A 22,537-nucleotide genomic window follows, 5' to 3' on the forward strand; every position below is an offset into this window, starting at 1 on the left:
CCTCCTCTCTGAGCCTCAGTCAAATCCAGGGTGGCTGGATGATCTGAAGGCTGTTTTAGCTCACGGAGGCCTGGACTTGCCCCTGCCCCCATCCTTGTCCTCAGGGGAAAATGTTCCCAGTCCTGTCCTTAGCACCCCTAGCTTAAATGAGGGGAGAGATGAGCTGGGAGAGGAAAAGGAGAAGTAAGAAACAGACAGAAGAGGAGGAGGAGTTGGCACTAGATTCAAGCAGTCAACACACACTAATTGAGCACCTATTATGTGCCTGGGGCTATTTTAGATGCTGGGGATATAAGCAATGGACAAGAAAGCTATGGAGCTCCTTGGGGCTTTGATTCCGGCAGGACAGACAGAAGACAGACAAGGAGGCAAATAAATAAGCATGTCAATATTGGACAGTGTCTTGGGACACTGAAGAAAACAGATGGGAGTAAAGTGATGGGGGAGAGGGGCTCGTTGCCAATACTTTAGATGGGGTGGTCAGGGAAGGTCTGTCGGAGCAGGTGACACCGAGCTGAGACCCAAGGGTTGAGAGGGACCCGGGAAGGGAGAAGGGGGCTGCTGGTAGGAGGGCCCACTGTGCAGCGGAACTGACTTTACCCACCTGCCTTCTCCCCACTCCTCTGCACTGCCAGTATCCCGGGTTCCTAAGACTCTTACTCTCTGTTGTTTCTCCCACAACTGCCCTGAGAGCCAGATAGGGTGAGTCTAAGTAGCCTGACGTGCAGTTGAGGAAACGGAGGCTAGAGTGGGGAGGGGCAGCATCAAGTGATGCCCAAATGCCAGGACCTGCCCCGGGCTCCTGCCTCCCAGCCTTCTGCTCCTCAGAGCCTGTCCATTGCACGGCGTGTTCTTCAACCTCCTAAGTCCAGGCAGGCTGCAGCCGCTGTCGAGCCAGCGGTGGGCACCGCTCCTGAGAGGTCACAGGGCTGGAAACGTGGGCAGCTGGGTAGGGTCTAGGAGGGAGCAGCAGCTCAGGGCTGGGCGGGGGTCTGGAGCGGAAGGCGCCCAGCCCTGATTGGAACAAGGTGGCAGCACTGGGAGCTGAGCCGGGCGTCATTGATCTTGCCCGGTGTTCCAGCCACCAGGCGGGGCCAGCGCCGGGCAGACTGCCGGTTTCCCCAGGTGTGGGGACACCCTGGGGGAATGGCTTTTCATGTGGTTGTGGGGTAGGCATGCCACCCAGCACGTAGGGGAGGCCAGGGCTTTGGGGGCACGCTGGCAGTGGAGTGGAGGGGGGTGTCTGGAGACTCAGAATCCCACAGCCAGCAAATGTGAGGCTCCGGGAGACAGGGTCACGGACTTGAGTCTCCAAGCCCCTGAGGATGTGAGAACCTTCTTCGAAGTAGCTCCCATGGATGGCATTCTCAGTGTGCCACGCATGGTTCTGAGAACTCACACAGCTTAACTCTTTTCATCCTCGCTCTGTCCTAAGGGTTCTATGATCATCCCAACTTACATATAGGGAAACTGAGGCTCGGCAAGGTTAAGTAGCCTGCCGAATCGCACGACAAGAGTTTTGTCCTAGGAAATGGAATACCTGGCCAGTGCTGGGAGGACCCTTGAAAATCTTTGAGGCCAGTCCTCCTCTGTCAGAAAAATAGGTCTGGAGAGGGGATGTGATGCGCTGAGGTCACAGGATGATCAGGGGCCCAGGGGAGTCCAGGATCAGGATTCACTCTTCCCCCAGGTCATCGTGGGAGTTCCGCTGGTGGCTGAATGTCAGGCCCCTGAGGACAGGGTCCTCAGCCAGGACCTAGGCTCCCAGGTGTGACCAACCTTAACTGACAGTTTTCCGCTAGCACACAGAGCGTTCTTTTAAATGTCTAACCCGAATCCCTCATGTTGCAGGGAAAGCCTCTTCCTTCTCATCTTGCAATACTTCTGAGAAGAGTTTGGCCTTTGGTGTTAGGGAAGATCACCAATTCCCTGGTGGTGTGGGCAGCAAGCCTGTGCCCCTCAGGCCTAAACATTAGCAACTTAGCCCTTGGGGCCTTATACAGAGTTTCTTACTAAAACGTGAGTACTCTTGCAATGAGTGTCAGCTTAGCAAGACAGGGTGGTACTTGTGGGGCAGGGCTTGGGGGTCGGTGAGGGGCAGGAGAGGGCTGATTCTCCCCTTCCAGCCAGCCTTGATGGGGTTCTACATGACCTGCCACCCTCCACCTCTCTGACCTCATCTCCTTCCACGCTGCCCCTCCGTCACCCTGCCCCAGCCAGCCTGCCTTCAAATATGCCGATCAGACTCCCACTGCAAGGCCTTTGTGTGTGCCATTCCCTTTGCCGGGAAAGCCCTTCCCATTTTGCCTGCCTGGCTCAGCTCCCCACCTCATTCAGGTTCCTGCTGCCTCCTCTAAGAGGCCTTCTCTGACCTCCTGTGGTAGACAGAATAATGGTCCCAAAGATGTCCATATCCTAATCCCCAAACCTGTGGATATGTTACCTTATATGGCAAAAGGGACTTTGCAGATATGACGAAGGATAAAGACTTTAAGATGAGAAGATTGTCCTGGATTCCCCAGGTGGGCCTCATATGATTACAAGGGTCCTTACATGTGGAAGAGGGAGTCAGAAAAAGACAGTCAGAGGGAGACAGGGCGTGGAAACTGACTAGGGAACCTGAAAGATGGTGGTGGGGAAAAATGTGGCCAAAAGCTGTGGGCTTTGAAGGCAGAGGAAGGGGCTATGAGCTATGGAAAGCAGGCAGCCTTAAGGAGCTGGACAAGACAAGGAAACAAATTCTCCACCAGAGCCTCCAGCAATGAACACAGCCCTGCCCTGACCTTGACTTTGGCCAAGGGAGACATACAGAGAATTTAAGATCTCCAGGACTGTAAGATTATAAATGCATGTTTTTTTTTAAAGATACGTTAATTTATGATGGCAGGCATAGGAAACAAATATATCTCCCTTCCTTGATTGACAGTTCTTCAGCACATTGATTAGCACCTGATACACAATAGCTTGACTTATAAATTGTCTCTTTTCTCCCACAGAATGTCAGCTGCAGGAGGGCAGGGATTTTTTGTTTGCTTGGTGTGGCATTTCCAGATAGAGTTGTCAGATTTAACAAATGGCAATATAAAACACACAGTTTAGTTGAATTTCAGATAAATAATGAACACATTTTTAGTATAAAGTTGCCCCAAATATTGCAATTATTTATCTGAAATTAAAATAATCTAGGAGTCTTGTATTTTATCTGGCGAATTCATCCCCAGCATCTAAAACCATTCCTGGGTACATATTAGGATCTCAAAAAATGACTATTGAATCGGTGAAATAAATAAGCAAATGAATTCACATTAACTTCTAGCTTAAAAACCCTCTTTGGCTTCCAGAAGGCCTATAGGGTAAAGTGTAAATCATAGCAAATGATAAAAGCAGATAGTTTCATAGCTGCTTTGATATGCCGGATCCAGGCTGAGTGCTTTATACTTATTAACTCACTCTGTTCTTGCAATAACCCAATAAGATGGCTAACCCATTTTCCAGATGAGGAAACTGAGGCTCAGAAGGCTTAGTAGCTTGCCCAAAGTCACATAATCATTGAACAGCAGAGCCAGGCAACTCCAGGCCTTTGACAGACTTGGCTCATGGAATGTTCCAGTGTTATCTTCCCACCCATTCCCCTGAACACCGTGGATCCTCTCTGTCTAACAGCCCCTGGTGTCTTTTCAGAGTGTGCGCTTCCCCATTCGCCGACTGCCAAGCTCCTGCTCGTACATCAAAGCCCTGCCCTACTTTTCCCTCTTTGTGAGACCATCTCTAACACTCCCAGAAGGATTTAGCCCCTTCTCTTTCCCCTCCCCACCATGGCCCCTTGTCTGAACGCATTGTAAGGATGTGCGGTTGCAACCTTTACACCCCCTGACTATCACCTCCCTGAGAACAGAGATGGGCCCCTTTCAGCTCTTTGGCATGGGACTTCAAGCTGAGTCTGACTCTAGGGGGATTCCCAGGAGCATTTGAGAATGAATGAATGAATGAGTGAGTGAATGAACGGGTGAGTGAATGAACGGCTGAGTGAATGAACGAATGCTGTTTCCACTCTGGGCCTCAGTTTTAAAGTCTGTAAAAGGGGAAGAACAATCCCGAATCCCCCTCATTCCTTAAAACAGAACACATTTTTTTCTGATTATAAAAATAATACCCATTCATTAAAGAAAAATTGGAAAATAATAAAATTATGAAGAAGAAAATTAAAACCATCCGTAATCCTGCCACCCAGAACAACAGTTCCCACTCAGTGTTCAGCCTTCTGCTCTTCTTACTGTATGCATAGATTTCTTTTCTTTTTCTCTTCTCCGCCCTCTCTCCCTTTGCTCCTTCCTTTCTTTTAGAGTGTTGGGAACATACAGTTTGGGGTCCTTTAAGCCTGCTTTTGAAATTTCTCAACATGTGTGTGTGTTCTCCTGTGTCCTTAAAGCCTCCTCACTGGCAGGGGACAAGTGGCTGCTGGGCAGGGCTGGTAGGGGTGGGGTGTGGAAAGCCCATTCCCCCACGCCTCATGGAGCACCTTAGCTCTCTTGTGATGGGCCGTTTAGGGGGTGTCTGGATTTCTGTCAGGGAACACCCTGCACGGATGTCTTAGCTGCATCGCTGGTTCCTTACTTAGGACAGTTTCTGGACTGGGCTTGCTGAGCCCCGTACGGACACTGAGGGGCTCTGGACCCTGTCCCGCATTCTCCCCACAGCTGCTCTCCAGCCCCACTCTCGCCGGCAGCCTGGACTTCTCAGCTTGGCAGAAAGCCAGGGGCATGATTCCAGCTCCTCCAGAGAAAAGCCCTATCTACACCCAAGGCCTCACTGATTCCATCCAATGCTGAAAATACCCATTTACTCAGCCTTTTCTCCACATTATGGTCTAAAGCTCAGATGCTTAGTTCCAACCAAAACAGCCACAGAGGTCACTGCGGTCTGAGAGTGCTCCGGCCCTCAGGCCTGTGTAGACATCGTACTTGTTAATAATTAACCCATGGAGCTCACCACGTGCCAGACACTCTGCATCTCTGTGTGTCCTCATGGTCACCCCGAAGCTAGGGATGGCTGTGCCCCATCTTACAGATGAGAACACTGAAGGTGTTCTGATGCTGCTCCAGAGAGCTAAGGGCCCTGGGCCTTGTCACCTGGGGGTGCAAAGACACTGCCCACTACACCCCCTGCCTGCTACCCAATGGGACACAGTCCCAGCACTACCCAGAAGCAAGGACAAGCTTTGGCTTAGAAGCTGGGCAGACAGGTCCTGTCCCTGTTTTGGCTCCATATGCGCCCTGGGAGGCCACCGCAGCTCACCCTCTTGTCTGTGAAATGGGAGAGCAGAGATTTGGAGGCACTGTCCTAGGCCTGCGGCGGCTCTGAGCAGAGTGGGTACAGATACTCAGTGCTGAGTCAAAGGGAGAGAGAACCCTGCCAGATGGGCCAGCTCACCACAGGCGGCCAAGCCTGGTCTTTGGGGGTTGGAGTGGGCAGGTCTGTCTCATGCTGGGCTGGGAAAGACCTGTCAGCCCCAGATGGAGGCTGGCCCGCCCCGCCCCGGTAGATGGGAGGCTGGTTTTTAACTGACCCCACAGGAAGAAGAGTACAGAAATGATGCAGGGGGTTAACCTAGGACCCTGGGGACACTGCCTGCCTGCATCTTCCTTTCCCCACAACCTGGAGAGCTGTGCGGACTTCATCTGGAGCTCCCTGAAGCCTTCTGGAGCTCCCCACAGATCACAGCCGGAGCTGGAAGGGCCTGAGTAGCCCCTGTCTGACAGGCAAGGGACCCAGAGCCCAGAGAAGCTTGACCAGGACTGGCTTCCTCTGCCCTCTCTGCTGTGTGCTTCCACCGGGTGAGGCTGCCTCCTCCACATATACCTTTCTTCCTGGGGTGACCTGGGGAGGCCCCACCCTCTCCTTGCCTCAGTTTCCCCACTTATCAGACAATGAGACCTGTTCAGACATCACTGAGGCTTCTTCCAGCTGGGAAACCTCCTTCTGAGCTGGGGCCCTGACTCTGTCACATGAGTCCTGGGTTCCTGGAGGCCTCAGCCCTCCGGAAGCATCAGCCCAGTGGACAGGAGCGCATGGCAGGTATCTGGGGACCCCCAGGAAGAGGAAGGATTTCCTGGCCAGAGATGAAAAGACCAGCATGGGTAGAGGCAAAGCAGCCTCCCCCTACAGCCTCCCTCAGACCGTGCCACCAGGTGACCCTTGGCTCCCCAAGGAGTTCCTGAAAAGTCTGTGTCTGTGGCAGCCGGTTCGGCCTCTGAAGTATGTGTATGCTTGTGTGAGGGCAGCGTGTGTTCACATGCACATGGTTGGGGTGGGCACACAGGCCGGGAGGCCTGACGTGGAGGCAGGGCCAGACTTTGGTTGCTGAGTTGGGACAGCTTGTGATAGAGGCCCACACACCTGCAGGTCTTACCGGAAACCCTCAGCTGGTGGAGGTCTAACCTGAAGGTGGGCACATGCAGGGGAGGGGTGCATGGGGGGTGCGAGCAAGACAGGTGCATGGGAGAGAAGGGTTCACGAAGGGCAGCAGTGCATGGGGGGTGCGTGCGGGGCAGGTGTGCTTGTCGGGGAGGGGCATATCCAGGGCGAGGGTACATGTGGGGAGGCCACACAGCGCAAATGCTGACAGGGCCTCTGGGAAGCTGGGAACCCAATGAATGCTTGAGGGGAGCCAACTCTGCCTGACCTCCTCTTATTATTGTCTATTTAAACAATACTGTCAATTAATAACATTAATTGACTCCACCACCCTGCCCCCTGCCCCCTGCCCCTGTGATACAAATAATATCAGCACAATGAAAAATCTTGGAAAATACAGAAAATGCATTTAAAAAAAGTTAAAGCCCGAAGTCTTATAACCACAGTGAACACCATGAGTGTGTTTGAGGGGCTGAGGCCTGCAGGTCTTCTCGATATAATCCATTCATTCCCACAGACTGCAGCATTTCCCATGGGCAGCTGCGGAGCGGAGCTCATCAGGTTTGTCTCAGTGAATTCTCTAGCAGCCCAAGAGGGAGGTACTGTTATTCTCCCCATTGTATGGATGGAGAAACAGCAAAAAGGAGGTTAAATATCCCCCTCAGAGAGTAAGCAGCAGAGCCAAGATTTTAATCCGAGTCTGTCTAAATGGAAAATGCAAATCGTCCCCAGCGACCAGGGCTGTACTCCAGCCGTGCCTCTCTGCCCCACTCCCCGCAGACCACTCATTTATTCATTCCTCCAGGAGCATTTACTGAGCACCTCCTGTGACTCAGACCCTGCTCAGCACCCGAACCCGAGGACTTGGCGGATGTGAACGAGACAGAGAGAGGCCCCGATCTCACTCCCAAATAGCCACAAACTGAGTCCCAATCTTGACCACAGCTTAATTCCTAGTCCAAGTTGTCACCGACCCCCACTGGCCCTCATCACTGACTGAACTGTGACCCGGCCTCCTGCCATCCACAGTGGCCTCTGGGAGCTTTTCATTCCTCATGATGTGTGTGAAAGCCAAGACCAGGAGTCCGCCTCACCCGGTCCATCATCCACGCGGCCAGCGCCAGGGAGGCGGTCAGGAGCCCGCCCACCACCTCCAGCCTGCTGCTGTGGGCCAGGCCTATCTGAAGCAGGAGTTTGGCTTGACCCTTGGCGCCCTGCTAGGCAGAAGGGTGGGCCTCAGCTCAGAGCATGGGGCCACCCCAGGAGGAGTCCGCATAGCTGAGCTCAGGGTACCTGTGGGAGGGGCTTCCACGACCTGGGGTCCTCACACTGCAGCCTCCTCTTTTTGCCTGGGCCCCAGAATCCCAGGAGACCCCACGAACCATTGCTCCCTCCTCTCACTGGCAGAAACTCAACAGGGCAGGCCTCCTCTGTGCTCCCCTCTGGTTCGCGCTGTATTTCTGGGGGCCTTGCATGTCTCCCCAGTCCTCAGGCAGGGCCAACTACCTACTTTATAGGACCCAGTGCGAAAAGAAAATACAGAACCCCTTTTCAAAGTGCAGGGGAAGAAAAGCTTTTCCTTTCTTCTTTGGACTCTCAACCCAGCATGGTGTTTTTTCTTTGTTATTCAATGTCACACGTCCTAGGACTTGGGGGGACTTGCGTGGAGAGCGCATACCCTCACAGATGCCCAGGGGCCACCCCAAAACTTGGTGTTTGGATTCCACGCCCCTCTCCTCCCCATGCCTGCCTCAGCGGAGGGCGGCAGTGCAGGGTGGCAGGCTGCGGAGAACCCATCCCTGGAGGCAGCAGGAGGCAGACTGGACCCAGGCTCCAGATCCTCAGGTGTGCTGCACTAGCCCATCGGACTTCACGTGCCACACACCAATTCTAAGCGAAAATGATCCAGCATTTTCATACGGCAACTGCTGAGCGTTAAATCCGAGTGCAGGGGGTGGGGGCACAGGTAGCCCTGGAACATAGCCAGTTTCACAGGTGGCTGAGCGTGGGGTGAGCTCTGGTCTTGGAGCAGAGGGCTGTGGAGTGCATCCCTTTGCTTGGAGTATCTGGGATACCTGGACAAGCACAGGGGGCCATGAACAGGGCCATGCCTATGTGTCTGCCCCTCGCTCAGAAGAGAGGACCTAACGGAAATTCCAGGGCACATCTGCACCATGCCCTGGCAGGAGGCCTGAGCATGAGCCTGGATCGGGCAGACCTGCCATAGGTGGAAGGGCCTCAGGAGAGCTGAGGAGCCTAGAAAAGAGGAACCCAGAGGTCTTCGCCAAAGTGCTTGCTGTGCTGCAGTAAGAAGGGCAGCGTGACCACCTGCCGAGAGAGAGAACCCCTTTCCCTGAATGTGCTGCAGGGACCTCGTCCGGCCATGGGATTCTGACCTGGCTCCCTGGGGTGCTCTCTGAGCTCAGCTTTGGCCCTGTCCCCCCCCCTTTCTGTGCCTCAGTTTCTCTAACTATGCACTGGGCAAGGAGAGGACCACCACACCTCAAGTACCTTCTGCATGGGCCATGCACTGGGTTTTATGAATCTCCCCTCTCTTGTTCCACAAATGATTACTGGCCCATTTCTCAGATGAGGAAACTGAAGCCCAGTGGAGGCAATGACTCACCCATAAGAAAGTGGTGAAACTGGTTCCGCCTGGCTTCCCCTCACCCCTTAAGTTGCTCCAGCCTGTCTGGTTGTGAGTGGAGAATGTGGGAAGCAAGCTCGTTGGAGCACCACCAACTCTTCCCAGGAAGGGGGCCGAGAGGAGACCAAGGATGCTCCTTGACCTGAGGAAATGTCCATTAGCTCATAGCTACTGTGCTTTGACGAGCCACACAGGCTCTGCATGCAGGCTGCCCAGGTGCAGGTGCCTTAATCTCAACTGAGCAGGTGCCTTAAGCTCTCTGGGCTTCAGTTTTCTCATCTATAAAATGGACCTCATAATAGCTTTTGTCTTATAGAGTTGTGAGGATTAGCCTGGGAGGCAGAGATTGTAGTGAGCCAAGATGATGCCACTGCACTCCAGCCCGGATGACAGAGCCAGACCCTGGTTCAAATACACATATAAACAAAACAAGCAAAGATATGTAAAGCACGTAGACAGTGCCTGGCCTAGAGTTAAGAGCTATGTAAATGTTTGCTGCTAATAGAACTATTTAAGAGTTGAGTCATCCTAATTTATATTTTCTAGACAGTCAGTTATTAATTTATTAACTTCAACATTGTGCTTTTCCTTTATACATTTAGAATCCAGTCGATTTTCCTGTGAAGTCTCAGGACAATTTTCTCGGTCCTTGAAAAGATAATTTCCCCGCGCCCACAGTGCTTGCAGCCCATGGTAGATTCCATAGCTCTCTGTAGAGCAGCTTTTCCCAAAGCAGACTTTGCACACACCAGCCCCTCCCAGATGCATAATAATCTCACCCTAAGAGATAACTCAGTAAACAGCTGAGCATACACTATTTTAGATCTGCTTGGCCCAACAAGGTAACCATTAGCATATCAAAGGCTCTGAAAAGTCCTGCAGCAAAACGCCATTGAACATTGTTTGAAACAACCAATCCCAATCTTGTTTGACCACAGAGCTCCATTATTTCTGTTCAACACCTGATAACATCTAAACACTTGCTGGGAGATGCCACCCTGATTTCCTGGTTTCTAGGAAACAGGGAGGGGAACCAGAGCTGTGAGGAACACCTTCTGGCAGGAATGAATCGTTCCACCCCTACAGAAATCATCTCCAGTAATTTGCACCCATCGCTAGGCCAGACCTCCTGTTCTCACCTTCTTTGTCTGATTCAATCCCCACAACTGCCTGGAGAGGTCACTAGCATCAATATCCCCATCCTACAGATGAGGAAATTGACGTTCACAAAGGTTAAGTGGCCACACAGTCAGTAAGTGGTAGATCCAGTAGACAAACCCACAGCTTCTGATTCTAAACCCCACATACGTTCTTGTGTACGTTGATCTGAAAAATAAAAATAGATCCTATTGTGCCAGGATCAATCTTCCCCCATCAGAGGCTTTTAAAAATCTAAAGTATTTTTTTCCCCATAGCATTGAATGCATTAAAAACGTAACATTTTCGGTAGCTTTCTTCTGATTACTATAGCAATACATGCTTGTTATGTCTAAAACTTTTCAAATATTTTGAGTTGAAAAATGAAAAACTGCATAATCTCACCCCAAGAGATAACTCAGTCAACAGTTCAGTATACACTATTTTAGTTAGATCTGTGTAGCCCTACAAAGTAGCTTATTTAAATGAAAATATTTAAGATGAAATAAGATTAAAAATTCAGTTCCTGAGTTGTAGTAGCCACATTTCGAGTGCTCAGGATTCACGTGCAGCTGGTGGCTGCCATGTTGGGCAGCACCGACACGGGACTTGCCATCATCACAGAAAATCCTATGGGATGGTGCTGTTCTAGATTCTTCCTAGACATATCCTGATACTTACACAGGTTGATTATCCCTAGTTCAAAAATCTGAAATCTGAAATGCTCCAAAATCCAAACTTTTTTTAGGGCCAACGTGGCACTCAAAGGAAATGCTCATTGGAGAATTTTGGATTTTGGATTGAAGTATAACGCAACTATTCCAAAATCCAACAAAATCAGAAATCCTAAATTCAGACGCTTCTGGCCACAACCATCTTGGGTAAGGGATGTGCAAGCTGTGATGACTGTTGATGTTGTTAATGTGGTTTTTTTTTTTTTTTTTTTGAGACCGGATCTCTCTCTCTCACCCAGGCTAGAGTGCAGTGGCACCATCGTAGTTCACTGCAGCCTTGGTCTCTTGAGCTCAAGTGATCCTCTTGCCTCAGCCTCCCGAAGTGTTGGGATTTCAGGGGCGCCGCCACGCCCAGCCTCTTGATATTTTTGCTGAGGTTCTCAGACACATCTGCATGGCCTCGCACATGGAGGAAAGAGACCCACAGAGGCAAAAACAAGACATGGGGTAAAAATAGACTGGAAGGAAACACACCGAATGATAGCGGTTTCTTCTGGGTGTTGAGATTACTGAGTTTATTTTTAAATTTCTTAGATCCTTCAGGTGTTCTACAACAAAATGCAGACAGGGTGGGGACGTCGGTTGGATTCATGTTTTCCCTGATGTTCTTACTGGTTCTAAAATCTTCAAGACATGCTCTCACCCAAGGCTTCACTCATAATTATTATTTTAAAACTGTGGACTCGTGAAGGATGGAAGCCGCATGAGTTTAAGGAAGGCAGGCGAGGCAGGCAGAGGTTTATTTTCAGGCCTGTGCGGTTGCACAGGGTCCCTTGCTTAGAAGGGCCTCATGCTTGGTTTTGTGTTCTGTGGTCGCCGTCTTGAAATTCTTACTGATTTTTGAACAAGGGATCCTGTATTTTCATTTTGCACTGTGTCCTGAAAATCGTGCCGCTGTCCCTCGCCCTGGGATTCTCCCCAGGACAGGTTTCCCTTCGACTGCTCTGAGACTTCGCCCTTGTCCTCGTCCGACCACAGACGTGGCCATCCACAGAGCCCTCTGCGTGCCTGAGAACAAGTGCACTTCAGCTGCTCAGATGTGTGTCTAGAGACTGACAAAAATAGGGTGCGGGAGGCCCCTGTGGTCTCCGTTCACACACGTAGCTACCCTCAAGGCCACGTCTACACTGGCCTACTTCAGAGAGCCACCCTGTGCTTCATGGGATGCTTTGCTGCACATCACGGCCCAGCTCGGATCAGTCCTGGACCCCCATGTCCTGAAGCCGTGCCCAACCCCAGGCCTGGCCCACCTTCCTCCCGTTTCCTCCCCCTCAAGCCCTCCCCCTCAAACCCTCCCCAGGACCCACAAACCCTCCATCTCCAGGTCATCCTTTCATGTGGCCCTTCTCCTTCCCCATGCTGTTCACTCTGCTTGTACCAGCAAAGTTCCTTCCTTCCCACATCTGCCCTTTCTAGACTCATCTCAGGTTCCACCCTTTCTAGGAAGCCTTCAGGAAGTATTAGAGAAGGGCCTGAAGATGCGGTGGTTGCATAGAGGAGGATATGAATCACCTTGCCTAGATGTATTAGGGAGGGCTCCATGGAGGTGGTGTCCTCAGGCCAAAAGGAAGAGAAGACACCTTCCAGGCAGAAGGGAGAGTTTGATGGGCTGGTGTGATGCCAGACAGACTCAAGGTCCTCTTTCCGCTTCTTGGACGTTAGCTGCAGCAAGTCCCACCAACTCTCTGAGTCTGCTTTCATCTCCACAATGGAGGTGGTAATGCCCAGCACATGGAGCTGTGATGAGGATTTAATGGGGAATCCGGAGCATTTATAGAAGTCCCAGGAGGCTGAGATTCTACATAGGTAGGAAGGACTTAAGCCAGAGGGGTGTGGGCGGCCAGAGGAGAGACCCTACCTTCGTAAGGCTGGGTGGGCTAAGGTCTGGGCTGAATCTCAGGGCCCTGGAGCTTAGAACAGTGTCTGCAACTCCCTGGCTGTGGGGCTCGGGCAAGGACTGTCTCCTCTCTGAGTGTCAGTTTCCCCATCTATAAGTGGAAAGCTGACACTGAAAAACACTGGGGGGAGGGCAGTTCCTGAGGCAGTCTCTCTCCACACATCACTGGAATGTCGGCCCCCCAGGGAGCAGGCATCTTTGTCCATTGTGTTCACTTCTGCATCCACAGTGCCCAGAACAGTGCTTGCATGCAGTAGATGCTCAATAAATGTTCACCGAATGAATCAGCAGCAACCAATTCACCCACCTGACATCCTAAGTCCACTGGGGACCTAGGCCCACCTCTCCAGGGAAACTGTCTGCAGATTGGGACCACACCTCAGGTCACGAGCATTTCCTGAGCACCTACTGTATACATGGCTCTATCCAGCCCAGGGCAGACCCTTGCTCCACAGCCCGACAGGGCAGAGCCAAGTAACAAGTGACAGACACAGTGATTTGGGAAGAAGAACAGAGGGCAGGGCAGCCAGCAGGGCCTTGGCTGGGTGGGAGCAGGCAGGTCCCAGGCTGGAGCCCGGGCTGACAGCAGCCCCAGCTTGCCTGCTCCTGGGAGGGTGGGGCTGCCTCTTCCTCTTTCTTTCTTTGGAAAAAAAAAAAAATGTTTTCCCTTAAATTTACAAGAAATATATATTTAGTATTAAAAATTTGGAAAATATGCAATCATCAAAAGAATGTAAGATAAAGGTGACCTGCCATAATGGCACACCACACAGCATTAACTACTGCTGACATTTCAGTGTCTCCTTCTAGTCTTTTTTCTAAGGTGACCTTGCTCTCAGAGGTGGCTTCCTCCCGCCCTGGGAAGGGATATAGTCGCTCTGCAGGAGATGTGGGGGCACCAGGCTCTCTCCACAGGCTCCTTGTCACTTCTGACTTGGATGTCTTTTCTCCACCCATCCTGGACCTGGCACCTCTTCCTGAGACACGGGGATGTGAAGATCTGGGGGAGGCAGATCAGGTCTCACCTCCTGTCCCCGCTTACCCCACAGAGATGGGGTGGGACAGAGCTCAGGCTTGAGGAGGGAGTACTGGAGACCAAGCCACAGGTGCTGGTCCTCAGCCCTGGTACCCCAGCCCTGGTACCTCAGTACCTGGTACCCACCTGGTACTGGTGGGATCTCAGTCACCATGTCCCACGATGAAGGATGTTTGGGGGGGGTTGACTTTGGTCACCCTTCAAATCATAAGTTATACGCGTCTGCCCTTTCCGCCCACACGTAAGTCTGAACCTTTTGCCAAAAAACACTTTTCCCAGACTCGAAAGAAAACCCCAAAGAGGAACCTAAACCTTCACGCTGCCTGCGCCGATTGGACCGGAGTGCTCAGGCCCGCGCCAACAAGTGTTTCAAAGAAGAAGCCAGACAGCGAAGGAGGAAGTGGGGGAGAAGCTGGAAACCTCTCAGGGTGACCAATCGTCAGCCCATTCATTCATCTATTCATTCATTCATGCATGCATTCTTCCTTTCCTCTATCCATTCTAGTGAGAAGGGCTGAGTATCACCTGTGAGCCTGCCCCTGCTGCCAAGAGAACCCTTTGGACACCTGTGGGGTGAGGAGTGAGGGGCGGCAGTGGCAGGGCACCCCCGACCCCTGGAGGGGAGAAAGGGAAGGGCTGGGAACACTCCCCAAGGGGGCGGCCATGAAGCTGGGCCTTGAGAAGACAGGCCAGGGTTTCTCACCTTCCACATCCTGCTTAGAGTCAGAGAAGAGGTTTTTGCAGAAGAGGAAGAACCTTAACTAGTAGTAATTTCTGGCATGCAGGGAGGGCTTGACTGTGCCAGGCCCTGTGCTGTGCGCATGATATACACTATCTCAGTAAACCCACCCAACAAGCCTCGAGGTGGGTGCTGTTCATTTTCTCCATTTTACAGGTGAGAAAACGAAACACAAAGAGGTGAGGCACCTCTCCCAAGGCCACACAGCGAGGAAGTGGCAGAGCCTGGCTGCAGCTGACGCTTATAGCCGTGTTGTACATTGCTTCCTCTCCAGAGTGCCTTCGGTAATCCCTGGGAGCCGCCGCCAAGGGGTCTGACAGTCCCTCCAGTCTTGTGCCCGCTCAGCCCTCTCTACCCCTGAGAAAACCAGGGCATGGCACTGGAGAAAGAGCAGGAGGGTGAGATGTGGAAACATCTGCTGAGTGGCAGGGGATCAGGTTGGCGCGGAGGGACCCAAGCCAACACAGTGCTCACTGTGCATCAGGTACCATTTGCGGGGCTTCAGGGCAGGGCCACAGTCAATCCTCCCAACCACCCTTTGAGGTCAGGGTTACTAGCCCATTTTACAGAGGTGGAAACTGAGACCGTAAGAGGTGAATTAACACGTCGGGTCAGCCAGCTACCATGCAGTTTAAACCTGGGTTGTTTTGACTCCTAAACTGTGTGCAAGGTGGATGATTGGCCCCAGGGAGCCAAGGAAATTCAGTTTTCCTGCTGCTGAATTCAACGTTTCACAAGACCACACGCCTCCTTAGACCTCAGTTTCCTCGTCTATGAAATGAGGAGGGGACTCCGTCTCTCAGCTCTGACCTGCTCCTGGACTGATTCACTGTTCCTTGTTCTTGTGGCTTCTCAAGGCAAGACCAGAGTCTCACTCCCAGACCTAGGCCCAAGATTCCCAACCCCACGGTGTCCGGGGCTCCAGCAGGTGCTATTTCCAGGCAGATGACAAGGGCCCGGGCTGGAGATCCACTGAGGACTAAAGGCAATCCCTCCCTCCCTCCCTCCCTCCTTTCCTCCCTCCCTGCCTCCCTCCCTCCCTCCCTCCCTTCCTGTCTTTACTTCCACCAAGCAAGGTAGGGAACTAATCGATATGTTTCAGGGCTGGCCCAGGGACTGAAGCTCGGAGAAGGACAAGGGTCCCCAGTGGCTGCAGGTGTCCCAGCAATGACTCCTAGCAGAGCGGGTGTTTGGGTTCAGTCTGGAAGACTGGGTGAGATTCCCCAACTACAGGGGATGGGGGCACACTCTGGGTGGCAGATTTGAGGAAGGGTCTGAAGAGGAGGTGTCCCCAGGAGATGGCAATAAGAGCTACTGTTGGGGATTCCCCACTGAACCCAGAGCACAGGCCTCAGTTTCCCCACCTGTGGAGGAGTCCAGACTGGTTCAGTGGCAAGGCTGGGGTCAGAAGCCACTGCTCTCCTCCTGCCTCTCACAGCCCTCTGGAAGGTCAGGTTTTCAGGCCCTGCTTCTCAGGGGCATCGGTCCCCCGCCTCCCCCCACCCCCAGGTAACCGAGGGAGTCTTGGCTTTGATGCGGCCACCTCCAGGCCCAGGCGTCAATGGGCCCTCTATATGACCGGTGGGGCTGCTGGGGGCTGCCGGCCGGCCAGAGTGGGTGCGGTAAGGCCTGGACACACAGTCCCGCTGTGTGGGGCTGGCTCATGCCTGCCTAGACCCTGTGGGCAGTGGGGGGCTCCCAGGAATGCTTTGCCAGCCTGGGGGGCACTTTGGACAGGCAGGGTGGTCTGGAGAGACGGGTGTGTGCAGGGCAGCCTCAGAAGCCACCGTCAAAGGGACCCAGCAGACGTGGCGCCAGGCAAGCACCATAGTGGGCACGGAAGGGCTGGCGGTCAGTCCGTTCCTCTCCCAGGGATGGCGGGGAGGGGGAGGCCCCATGGACACATGCACTCAGGGTGACCAGCAGTCCAGGGCTGCCTGGGATGAAGGAGTTTCCTGGGACGTGGGGCTTTCAGTGCTAAAACAGAGAGTCCCCTGTTATTGGAAGTTCCTGGACCTTCGGAGAGGATACAGTGATGACCTCTCTGGTCTGGGCAGCCTTCTCCCTGTCCGGTGACCTCTGAATCAGACCATCTCAGGCAGACCTGCCCAGGGCCATTTTGTTCACTCCCTGCCTCCACACAGGCCCGCCTCATACCCAAGAGTCCTTTCCACTTCTCCCAGGCATCTTCAGGGGAGGAGCTGCCGGCCAACTCCACCCCCTGCTGGAGACCTTGGCCAGGCCCACACCATGCTCCCAGCCCTCCCTGGGCCCCCAGACCAGCTCATTCTTTCCTGCCTCCACGCCTTTGCCCAGGACGTTCCTTCTGCCTGGAGCATCCTTTCCCTGTCTTTGTTACCTCTTCACCCTTAGGGACCCAGCTTCCAACTCACTCCTCCAGAGGACTTGTCCTCTCTTCCCCAAGGCTGGGCCAGGACCCCTCTTTGAACTCACAGCCCTGGTTCTTCTCCCGTACAACCTTTATCGTACCCCAGGGCAATTTTCTGTTAACCCATCTTTTTCTCCACCAGACATGAGCTCTTAGGATGGAGATTCTGACCCAGTCTCCCCGAGCTCCCAGCACAAGGCCAGGCTCATGGTGTTCAACAAATGGAAAATGCTTATTGAGCAACTACTCTGTGCCGGCATCATGCGCCTGTGATTCTCTCTGTAGCCCTGTGAGGCTGGTTCATCCCCTACAGATGAGGAAACCAGCAACAGAGAAGAGAAGTCACTCATGCAGGTGACAGCAGAGGGCAGAGTCAGGACCTGAACCTGGAGAGCCTGACTCTGAAGCCCGAGCCGGAATCTCAATACTCTACACCTGGAGAAGCTTTTGGGAAATGACTGAATAAACGTATGAAAACCTTTGCCTCCCAGAGCCCCCTTAAAGCCTATATGTGGCAGTTTGGGCTCATTTCCTCGGCTTCCCTCCCTGGAAAGGGGCACCCACCTCCAGTGCCCCGGGTGAGCGTTTGCCCGTGGGGGTGTGAGTGAGGGTTCAGCAAAGGTGAACTACGGGGAGGGGGATGCCCTCATGGGGCAAATTCAGAATGAAGGTGCTTGGCCCCAGTAGAGCTGTGCGTGGGCACTCAGGAGTCCTCAGGGCCATTGCCCATTAATTATCAGATGGGGAAACTTAGGCCCAGAGAGAGGAAGGGACTTGTCCCTAGTCACACAGAGTGTCTAGATCACAGCCGTTAGGTCTAAGCTTCCCCATTTGTCACACAGGGGGAATAAATCCCCCTTGTCCTGTATGAGGGTAGACCCCAGGGTGCCCCTGTGCCCTCTCACACCTTCCATTCCAGCTTCTAGAATTCCACCGTCCCTGTGAGCCAGCCTTGGGGGTAAGCGTTGCCTTCTTCTCACCTCCTGCTCACCCCTCTACTGCAGGATGGGAGCCAAATGCCTCTCCACCCTCTTCCCAGACCCCTTCTCTCCACAGTGAACTGAGGGGAGTTTCTGATCCCTTGGCTCAAAATGAATACCCCTACTCTTTTAGCCGGAGAAACCAAGAGGAGAGGGCTCTTTGGGAGCTGTGGGAATGTCACGCTCAAGCAGTCGGACTCTCCAGGGGTCCCGGCTCGCCCTTGCTGCCTCGAAGGCCCCAGCACTGGCCGAGTACAAGTGCCTGAAGGCAGGGGTGTGGATGGGACACTTCATTCTCAGCCTGTCTTTGTCAGTGAAGACAAAAGGGAAGCATCTCCCGCTTGTCTGTGGGGACACGGGGGCAGTAGATGCTCCATGGTAACTCTAGGGATGACCCTGAGAAGTCAGGTCGGGGAGACAGAGAAGCCCACATAGGAGGCACCAAATCCAGCTCTCGCATGCCCTTTTACCGACGAGAGAACAGGGACCCAGAGATGTCAAGTGACTCAGACACAGTCCCACAGCACAGGGGTGGCAGAGCCAGGTGGGAGACTGGGCTTTCCTGGCAGCAGTTCTCAAGCCTGGAACTTGCAAGACCACACCTGCCCAGGCCCCAGCCCTAACGAGTCTGATTCCACAATCTGAGGTCAGAATTGGGAATCTGGTGTTTGAAACTCTCCAGGGGTGTTGACCTCAGAAAACCCACTGGCTCCATCACACTTTGCTCAGGGACTGAGGTGGGATGGCACTTGGAGGACACAGGTAGGAGGAAGAGGAGGCAGTGGAGGGCAAAGGGAGACCCTTCCCTTTCTGTTAAAAGCCTACGGACGAGACAATGGCCTGAATACGATTCTGAGAACACTAGACCTGGGTGGACCTGGAGATTTTGCCTTGCATATAATGTGGGGGGTTTGTGACATCGGGCTGGAGATGGCGGTGTCTTTCCTTCCCCAGCCTCTAGCTGAAATTTAGCATCATGTTCCGTTGCGGTTTTCCACCAGTGGACATCACAGGTGTTCTTGGTCTCACAGGGGTGTCAGGGATTACCTGAAATATCATTCATGCTCATCATGACTGCATGGCCCGCCATGGGGGTCTTGTCACTCAGTGAGTTCTTGAAGAGACACAGAGTGAGTCACTATGTCACCAACTTGCTTTCTGAGTTTGATAACGGTATTTCAGTCCATTTCTTTTCCTTTGTAATCCTTTGGATTTTGTCTTATGCGTTTAAAATGCAGCTCCGAGGAGGAACCTGCAGGCCCCCTGAGACTGCCCAGCCTTGGCAGCTTAGAGCGAGTTAGGGACCCTGTAGGGGGCAGCGTGGGGTCAGCGCCCTACAGATGGGACCCTGAGGATGTCTCCTTGGGGAAGGAATTGGCAGCTGGAGCCCTGTGAGCCTCCAGGGATGGGGTTTGGGAGACAGGCCCCCACAGCGAGCATGTCATGAGCAGAACTGGGCAGGAGAGAGGAGGCTGGAGAGGGGAGCCAGGCCTTCCACGAAAGCACAGGGAAGGCGATCAGACCCCAGACCCCAGCCTCCCGCCTCCCCACAGACCCCAGCCTACGAGGCACCTTCTGTGCTCCTGCTGGCCAGGATCAGCCTGTTCTGCCCGGCAGCCTCCTGTCTCGGGACGCATATGCGACATGTTGGGCCAAAGCCACTTCTCCCTTTGTGCCTGCCCTTCATGCTACTGCCAGCCACCTCCTAGGCTCCAAGGATCAGGACCCAGCCCAGGCAGTCCGGCGCTCCAGCCCTGTCTCCCAAGCTTCCTTTGTTTTCAAGCCTACATTTCTCCATCTTGTGCATGGAAGGAGAAATACAGATTACAAAGACCCAGCAAATGGATTTTATAAACTCTTATTTTCCTGCCGCAGAACTGCCTTTAATTAGCTCCCAGGACTACAAAGGGAACAACGTTATTAGAGCAGCAGCTCCTAGGAAGCAGCCTCGGCTCTCAGCTCCCAGACGTGGAGCTGCGGCTTGTCACCGGCCACAGCCAGGCTTGGTTGGAGTGCCCCCACTTCAGGGGATAGCAGGTGCCCTTCTCTCCCGGACTCAGTCCCCATCTGCAGCAGCACAGCCTGCCTCAGACTCACCAGGGAAGAGAAACAGGCCCTGCTCTCAGACGAGCTTCCCAGAAGCCAGCAGACTCAAACACCCAAATGTACCTGGGTCCCTGCCCCGAGCCTGCCGCCCCAGCACCAGCCCTGAATCACTTGGTCAGCCAATGGCACCGCAGGCTGATGGGCAGGAGGGCAGACAAGCAGGCAGACCCACCTCTGCACCTCTGCTGACCGCCTCGGCCGAGAAAGGCGGTACCAGCCCCCAACGCTGAAGTTCTAGATTCCATGCAGCCCCTCTATTCTGGAGGCGAACCCGTCCCGAAGAACCATCCAGAGGTACTGCCCCTATACACGGTCCACCCTCAGCCTCAGACAATGAGAATCCTACAAGCAGAGGGGACTCTATTTGGAGCACAGAGAGGTTAAGTAACTCGCCTCTAAGGTCTCTCAGCAAGGAAGTCACTGAGCTGTGGGACTTGAGCTCAGGGACTTGATCCCCGGACTCGGGTGCCACAGCCCCATCTGGGCTCTTGCTGGGGAGGAGGAAGGCCTCAGGGGGTGTCTGAGGCCAACGTACGTCAGCCCTAAGTGCCAGAGGCAGGGAAAGTCTCCCCATGAGTCCCAGCCCCATCAGAGGCTCCAGGTCGGGGACCCCAGCCCCCTGTCCTTGCTGGGGGACACAACCCAGAACTCTGCGCCCCTGCAGGCCACCATAAAAGGCAAAAGCTGCCCAGAAACACTTTCTTCTCTTCTGTGGCCAAATCCACAACCTTTCTCGAGGTCTGTCCCCAGCCCTGTGCGGGTCCAGCTTCAGTGCAGCCCAGCTCTGCACAGTTTTCTACAAAAGCCTGTGGCTTCCTTCTCCGCCCTCTGCTTCTGAAAATACCCCAGGAGTTACACACAAAAACATGGGCAGTGATCTTCAGGAAGATCCTTGGATCCCATGGCTCTCCCCGGACGCTGCCCGAAGTGACCTCCTGAGCCCAGGTGGGGAGTCCCAGGCAGGACAGGGGCTGGGGCTGCAGGCCCAGGGGCCCCGTTAGTGAAGCAGGAAGCTGAGGGTCCCTGAGAGTCCCCCTTGGCCCCTCTGAGGGCTACCCTTTGAGGTCTTGAGGTCTTGGAGTATCCGTCACCCCCACCACTTACTGTCCCCACCAGCGAGGGATAAAAGTGCCACGGTGATGTTTCATGCCAAGAGACCACAGAGGCCACCAACCCCTCTTCCCACCTCAGGCTTTCAGAGGCCAGCGGATTTAGGTAGACAGGCACTTGAGGGCAGCCAGGGCGGTCGGTGGAGGGCCGTGGTCCGGGGTCTGGCCGCAGCTCCCCACCCAGGGCCCTGGGCGATCGTTACTCACCGCGGATGAAGGTCGGAGAGTAGGTCGGGAAGGAGTCGAAGATGCTGTTCGATGCCATGCCCCGCTCTCAAGAAGGCGAGAATTTTCAGCCCGTCAGGGGGTAGGGTTGGGATTGACTTGGTTGGCTGTTGTTTTATTATTTTTTTTCCTAACTACTTTTGAAAATAAAAGAGGGGGTGTCGCTTTTTGTTGTTTTGGGTTGTCTTTTTTTTCCCCCTGCTGCTACGAAAAAGAAAAAAGGAAAGAACGCGAGAGTGTGTGCGAGTGAGAGAGAGGAAAAAAAAATCCCCAAGGAAAGTAAGTTTCTGTTTGTACCCAAGAATTTGGATTCCCGGTCCCACAGGAATGTCTAGCCACAAATTCTCAACAGAGGCGCATGCAGAGTGTATCATTAGATGGCGGGAAGGGGCTCTCGGCAGCCAGGGTGGAGGAGCTCCGAGGCTGACAGAGCACAGCAGGCCCCCTCCGGCGCCACCGGGAATGAATGAATGAGGCTTACCCTCGACAGAGCCCAGGCTCCGGTGGGTGCAAGGGCGGCCGGGGGTGGGGAGCACCAGGAGCCAACCAGCTCCTGCGCAGGGCCCTGGAGGCGGCGAGGGCCTGGCCTTGTGGTTCTGTGGTTGAGGGACCAGGCCTTCCCAGTGTCAACCCAACCTCAGCTCACAGGATGCGAGAAGCCTGCTCGCGGCCTTGGCTCATTGGCTGGGCCGCGGTCACCTGGGCCGTGATGTCACAGCCTTTTAGAAGATCTTGTAGCTGCCTCTCTTTTTGGAAAAGAAAAAAAAAAAAAAAGGAAAAAGAAAGAAAGAGAGAGAGAGAGAGAAAAGTGGTGGCTTTTATTTGTGGGGCTGGCCTCAGCACGCGGCCCAAGAAACAGAACTGAAAGCAGTTGGAGTGGGCGCGGCCGGGAGGGTGGTTTGGCTCCTGGGTGGGAGACTCCTTCTTAATTAAGGCCAGCATTGGCCTGGGCAGGCTGGGAGCCCCGTGGGCCTCTCACCGAGTGCCTGGAGCCCGGATCCACCACCAGCAGCCGGAGAGCTCCCTGCCACACCTCGCTGCCCCCCGGGCTGTGGCTGACACCTTGCCATTGTCCACCAGCATTTTTGCTAGGGAGAGAGGTCCACATGTGTGGCTTGGGGCAC

At 53.7% G+C, this 22,537-nt stretch overlaps 1 protein-coding gene and 1 long non-coding RNA gene across 2 annotated transcripts in view; one reads left to right on the forward strand and one right to left on the reverse strand.

The window, feature by feature from the left end:
- The window catches only part of LOC135269464 (uncharacterized), a 33,200-nt gene extending 11,611 nt beyond the window's left edge, over positions 1-21,589 (forward strand). Inside the window, exons 2-4 of the long non-coding RNA XR_010337756.1 lie at positions 17,279-17,571; positions 18,935-19,103; positions 19,812-21,589. This is a non-coding gene — a long non-coding RNA (uncharacterized LOC135269464). The remainder of the gene's footprint in view (positions 1-17,278; positions 17,572-18,934; positions 19,104-19,811) is intronic.
- RUNX3 (RUNX family transcription factor 3) overlaps positions 1-21,883 on the reverse strand; it is a 64,813-nt gene extending 42,930 nt beyond the window's left edge. The window contains exon 1 of the mRNA XM_012440130.2: positions 21,396-21,883. Within this exon, the coding sequence (XP_012295553.1) occupies positions 21,396-21,453 (58 nt within the window). The 5' untranslated portion in view covers positions 21,454-21,883. The remainder of the gene's footprint in view (positions 1-21,395) is intronic.
- Between the last annotated feature and the right edge of the window lie 654 nt (positions 21,884-22,537).

Source organism: Aotus nancymaae, unplaced genomic scaffold (assembly GCF_030222135.1).
Source record: "Aotus nancymaae isolate 86718 unplaced genomic scaffold, 86718_ANA_hifiasm-v0.15.2.pri h1tg000053l, whole genome shotgun sequence".
Classification (NCBI taxonomy): domain Eukaryota; kingdom Metazoa; phylum Chordata; class Mammalia; order Primates; family Aotidae; genus Aotus; species Aotus nancymaae.